This window comes from Entamoeba histolytica, genomic scaffold (genome assembly GCF_000208925.1).
Source record: "Entamoeba histolytica HM-1:IMSS scf_1104750519183 genomic scaffold, whole genome shotgun sequence".
In the NCBI taxonomy this organism is placed as follows: Eukaryota; Evosea; order Mastigamoebida; family Endamoebidae; genus Entamoeba; species Entamoeba histolytica.
In genome coordinates, this window is record NW_001914924.1 from 37,171 (window position 1) to 43,253 (window position 6,083).

General features: G+C 21.2%; 1 protein-coding gene across 1 annotated transcript, besides 3 other annotated features; it reads left to right on the forward strand.

The window, feature by feature from the left end:
- Positions 1-1,747: 1,747 nt before the first annotated feature.
- Positions 1,748-2,050: a repeat region.
- A 27-nt stretch (positions 2,051-2,077) lies between these two features.
- Positions 2,078-2,417: a repeat region.
- Positions 2,418-2,426: 9 nt separating this feature from the next.
- Positions 2,427-2,606: a repeat region.
- A 1,591-nt stretch (positions 2,607-4,197) lies between these two features.
- EHI_192530 (uncharacterized protein) lies at positions 4,198-5,597 on the forward strand (the record flags this gene model as incomplete). The annotated part of the gene is made up of 1 exon (XM_648784.2): positions 4,198-5,597. One exon carries the CDS (start codon positions 4,198-4,200, stop codon positions 5,593-5,595), a length of 1,398 nt encoding a protein of 465 aa, XP_653876.2. The 3' UTR covers positions 5,596-5,597.
- Between the last annotated feature and the right edge of the window lie 486 nt (positions 5,598-6,083).

A 6,083-nucleotide genomic window follows, 5' to 3' on the forward strand; every position in this document is an offset into this window, starting at 1 on the left:
TTATTTTACCTTTTATTTTATTATTATGTGTATTGTGTATTTTTCATTCCTTGATTTTAGTTTTTCTATCTTTTGTTTTTTGTTTCATTTTCTCTCTTTCATACCATGCGTTTATTTTTTCTTTTAAACTTCATCACCACCACTATTTCATATATAATTTCATTCTGTATTATGCATGAAAGCATTCTATTATTGTTTCTTAGTACTTTGTTTTTGTGTTGAACAAAACATGATAAATAAATATCAATCATCAATATTATGTCAAGTTGATCCAATTACATATTGTAATTAATTCAAAATAATAAGAAATGAAATAGACATTGAAATAATATATATTTAAATGAATAATCTATAACATAGAAAATAAAACAAGTATTATTCTTTTTGTTTTATCAAATATCATTGTTTCATATCATATTTATTAACACTATCATTGTATTATAATTTAAATTAAACATTATCATTGTTTATGAAGAAAATAAATAGAATAAAGAATTGTATTAAATTTATTTTAATTATTCAATGATATTCACTACTTCTTTTATTAATGAAATTATAAATACTTTTATTTTCATTTGTTGATGAAAGTGATAGTATTATATTCATTAAATACAATAATAACACCAAAATATATTATCATTTTTATAATGTAATACTATCAATCTCTTATCATAATCTTTATATAATTGTCTCATTATTTTATAATATAATTCAAATAAATGATGTTTTTAATAAATGACATTTCAATACAAGAACGAAAATTAGCAAAGAAAAAATACATTTAAATAATTTACAAAAAATGAGAAAAAAATGCAAAATAATTTGCATCATTAGAATATTCAACTATATTATATTGTGCTCATAAAAAATAAATACAGAATTTGTAAATACACAATCCATAAATATTTATGTTTATATTTTATAATCATTTATATTCATTTTGTATGAAATATTAATGAAATAGATTATTTAATGAATTATATTTATTTATATTTTTTATTATTATGTTATTTATTATGTTATTTATGTAAATTATTTTTATATATTTTTATATTTCTCTGTATATCTATATATTATTATATTATTCTTATTTTATTATTTTTATGTTTATATTATTTAGATTTTCTTATTTATATTCTTTTCTATTTAGTTGTATTTGTTTATTTGTTTATTCATCTTTTATATTATTATCATTTATATATAATTTCAATTTATATTTATTCTCTTTTGTTTTATATTAAATTTATATTTTATACTTTGAATTTATTATTATATCATTGATTATCATTTCTATATTTATTTATCATTTATTCTTATTATTCTTTTGTTTTATATTCTATATCATATATTCATATCATTTTCATTTATATTTTATCACTTATTATATGTTATAATAATATAACACTTATGATTGAATATATAATAAACATCATAATGAAATTATACATATAAATAATAAACATAAAAAGAATAAAATATTTTTCATCAATAAAACAATACCAATTATTTTACATCATTAGATTAGACACTTTTATTGAATATTTCTAATTTTTACAATAAAAATACACCATTTATTTCTTCTTTTCTTCTTTTATTATCTATTCTATTTTATTATTTTTATGTTCTTTCTTCTTATATTCTCTATTTTCTACTTTTATTCTTTATTATTCTACTTCATACTTTCTTATTATTATATATCTTTCTCTTCTTTTTTTTTCTTATTTACTTTTTTTCGTTGCCATTTTTCTTATTTGATGTATTTTCTTCTTATTGTAATAATAATTAATAAATTGTACATCTTCTTGTTGTTTCATTTCTTCTTCTTTAATTATTTTCGTTACCTCCTCTTCTTCTATTTCTTCTTTCTTATTCTTGTTCATTTTGGATATTATTTCTTTTAATTCATTATCTTTCCGTTGATAATTTGTTATTTCTTCCTCCATTATTCTGTTTATTTCTCTTTTAATTTCATTCCTTATTTTAAATGTCTTCTTTATTACTTCTTTATATTCATTAATATCATTTACTTTAATTTCAATTTCTTGTATTATAAACATTTTTTAGTCGAAGATATAATAAAAAATAAATCAATTATGATTAACCTAATAGTTTGATTTTCATCATGTCATCATACTGAGGAGTAAGTCAATCAGTTTCTTCAACATACCTTATTTATTTAAATTAATGTTTTTCAACCATTATCAATGTACATGTTTCTTCTTTTTAACTTGTTATTTCATTTTGATTTTAATGTTTATTAAATTATTCATCATTCTTTGTATTATTGTTTTAAGGAGAGTATATCCATATTATTATAATTATGTTTCATCTCATTTATCCTCATTACCATTTAAATTATATTTCTTTATTGATAATACCCTTATATTCATCTCAAATTTAATATTAACAATTATATAGAATTATTCTTAACGAACAGTACATCCTTTATAATCATTCATAATAAATCTTAATAAGTTAAAGACAATAAATCTTGAAGAGATACTATCTCACCAAAAAATGCATCATAACCAGATGATAACTGGGAGATTCAAAGCATGGAAATATTTTAGCTTGTGTGAGGTGTTTCAGACGTGCCATCTTCGAGTTGTAGAAGGTATAATAAATAATAAAGAAATTAATAATAAAGAAGAGAAAATAAAGTAGAAATAGATTGTATAACCATTAGAATATGTTTAAATGGAACGACAATGATCAAATGTAATCAATAAATAATGACAGCAATAAGCAAAGTTGTACTAACTGGTCATTTTCATACCTCAAATCTGAAGTAGAAAAATAAAATGCAATAGACAATGACTTCTAGTCATTTGTAAATGTAGTATTGTCCCATAATGAAAAGAATTTTTTTTGTCACTAAAACTAACTAAGTTTGGGTAATAAAAACAAGTTTATGGTAAAGGTTTTAATGAATATAAAAATTGTCATTTGTTCAATGGTAATAAATATATCTTTAATTAACTATACCTTTTGTTAATTCTTTAATAAGAATATGCATTTTACTCAGAAGAGAGTTTCATGGTAACAAGAAACAAATACCAGAAAGAAATGATAAACATTGTAAGTCAGATTAGAAAAATGTATGAAAAATTCAGATGAAGGAAAAGAGGAAAGTAAAATCATTAAAATTGAAAGAAAAAGATAATAATAAATAATTGAGATGCAAATAAAATCAGTGCCTAACTAACAGAAAAAAAACAAACGAAGAAAAGAATTGTTTGAAAGAAAAAGAAGCTGAAAATATTAATAGTTCTATATATAGATTTAGTAATAATTATCAACGAAAAGTAATGACAATTGAAGGTAAGAAAATATGCCAGAAGATGAAAATGATAATAGTTATATCAATGACGTTTGTGATGAAGGATTATATAGCTGAAATATTGATATTAGATCTATATACAATTGTTATAATGGAAAATAGTAAAAGATTTGCAGAAATTACAAGAGAAAAAATTGAAAGACTAAAAAAGAGAATAAAACAAACAAAAAAAGTCTTATAAAAGATAATACATTTTCTTTAAAAAAAGCATATTTAACTCAAAACGATATAAATGGATTTTACTTATGAATTAAACTACTTGAGGTGAGTTTTATTTTATTCGGAATAGATAGGCATTATTGCTTTTTTTAGAACTTAAAAGCAAACTATTCTTTATTTTTTCGTTTCACCGTCATGGAAGTTTAATTATAAATTTTAGTTTTTTGTACTTATTCTTGCTGTGTTGAAGTTAAGGCTAAAAAGATATAATAATGAAAGAAGGAAATATTAAGAAAAAAAAACCGATAAAAAACATGAAGGATAATTTTGAAGAGAATTTCAAATGAAAAAAAAAAACAGATTGATGAAAAAGTAAAAAAAAACTTTAATTTTAGACAAAAATCTTAGTTTGAAAGTATTGTTCTAAATAAAATTAGAACGGAGTTTGTTTCATGATAAATTTAAAATGAAAAAGTCTATTTTTAACATAAACCAGAAAATTTGAGAATATTAAAAGATAAAAATATTCTCTTTTTAAATTTATAATTTATTTCCAATAAATTGAAGATATTATTATTTTTTAAAAATAGTTTGTTCGTTAATATAGTATCTGACGAAGTTAACTAGAAAACTTTCACTTTATGCTACTTATTCTTTTCAGCGTTATTTATTTGGTTAATAGCCAAATTAGTGGATGTATGACTGACTTTTTTATCGCAAATAAAGAATATACTTCTAACACATTTAAAATTAATTTTCAAATTGACAAAGACTATTATTCTTTTATAAATAATTATACTCAAGTTGTTTATGGTCATTCAGTACAAGCTGGGTGTTATGTATCAAGAAATGTTATTACAGAAACTAAAGGAAATAAGACCCATCTTAGATATGGTCAATGTCTTGAACTTACTGGTTCTACAAAAATTCCAGTACGTTGTACTATTATAGGAACATTTACTGGAACAAACCCATTAATGCCTCAATATGTTTATGATACACTTATTATTTTACCAGAAGCATTATATAATACCGTTGCTTTACCAACCAAAAATATGGCTATTAAAATTTCTCAAGTAACAATGAGAGAAGTTGATTGTGGGTTTTCAACATACCCATCATTATATGTTCATTCTGTTTCTAATTCAATGGCTAATGTTACATTGATTAATACAAATAAAATTATTGATGGAATTCAAATAGGAAATACTATTTATAACAATGATAAATGGGGATTTTATTTAATTCCAACAACATCAGATACAATTTCTCTAATTAGTATATATTCTGAAGTTGTTGTAATAAATAATATTAAATTTAAGCCGTCTTTTATTTATCAATCTTATTCTAAATTTCCTTCTAATATAAGAGAACATTGTGAATTTAAACCTATTACTACATTGTATGATGAAACTAATTCATCAGTTATACACCCATTATTAAAAGGTTATTTTATGCAAGTAAATAGTGATTGGTCTTTTATAAATCATTATACAAACCCAGTGTTTTCAAGTGTAAGTGATCATTTAACAGCAGTTTTTGCTTTTCAATCTCCAATTCAACAATTTGATCATTTTAGTTATTTTGAATGGCAGGCACTTGTAACAGGAACTTATAAATTTCAATTTGCTAATACTGGATTGGGTGATTTAGGAAATCCTGTTGCAAAAGATGTAGTTTTAAGCTGTAACGTTTCTCAAACAACTCAACTAAAACAAAAGTATAATAATACCCATACTTTATATACAATTAAAATATTTTCAAATCCACGTTGTACTCTTTATGGAAATGGAATGACAATAACCTTTTTTAATACTAGTGACACTGTATTTACAACAAGATATGCAAAATATGTTTTAAAAAGTTCAAATCAAACAGCTTGTACTTCAAAAGATGCTTATTGTAATGGAATGGAATGTGTACCACCAAATGTAAATACTAGTCAATGTGGATTATATTGTGGTGTTTGTAGAGTTGGTTATTCATGTTCTGAATTAGGTAAATGTGTTAAAGTTGTATCCTTAAATACAAGAAATTCTTCTATATCACATCTCTTCTTTATAGAATTATTGATGATAATTATTCTCTTATTCTAAATAAAAATTATTCTTATTATTAATTATTCTCTTTAATTTATTTTCATATTATTCTTTTATTTTATACTTTTAAGAACAATCAAAAGTTTATTTTCTTTTTATGTTCTTAAAATGACTCAACTTTCTTGAATTTAATTGATAATTTTATTAAGCTTTTCTTCAAATAATATTTCATTTAAAACTATATTCTAATTTCCTTATTTTTTTTTTATTTTGGTTTTTAAGCTTCATTTAACCTTCATTGAGAGAGAGATAATAAGATAAAAGATATTTTATTTATATTGAAATATTTAGTGTAAAGAGATTCAACTAAATTTCTATAGTTTTATTTAAGATATCAATAGAGTATATTTATTAGAACCTCATATTGAATTTTTTCTTAGTATGGAAATATAATTAGGAAATGTTTTTGGGTAAGTTATTTTGTATTGTTTGACTTTTTGTTAAATTATTTTTGATAGTTAATTATAGTTAGTATAAATAAAGAA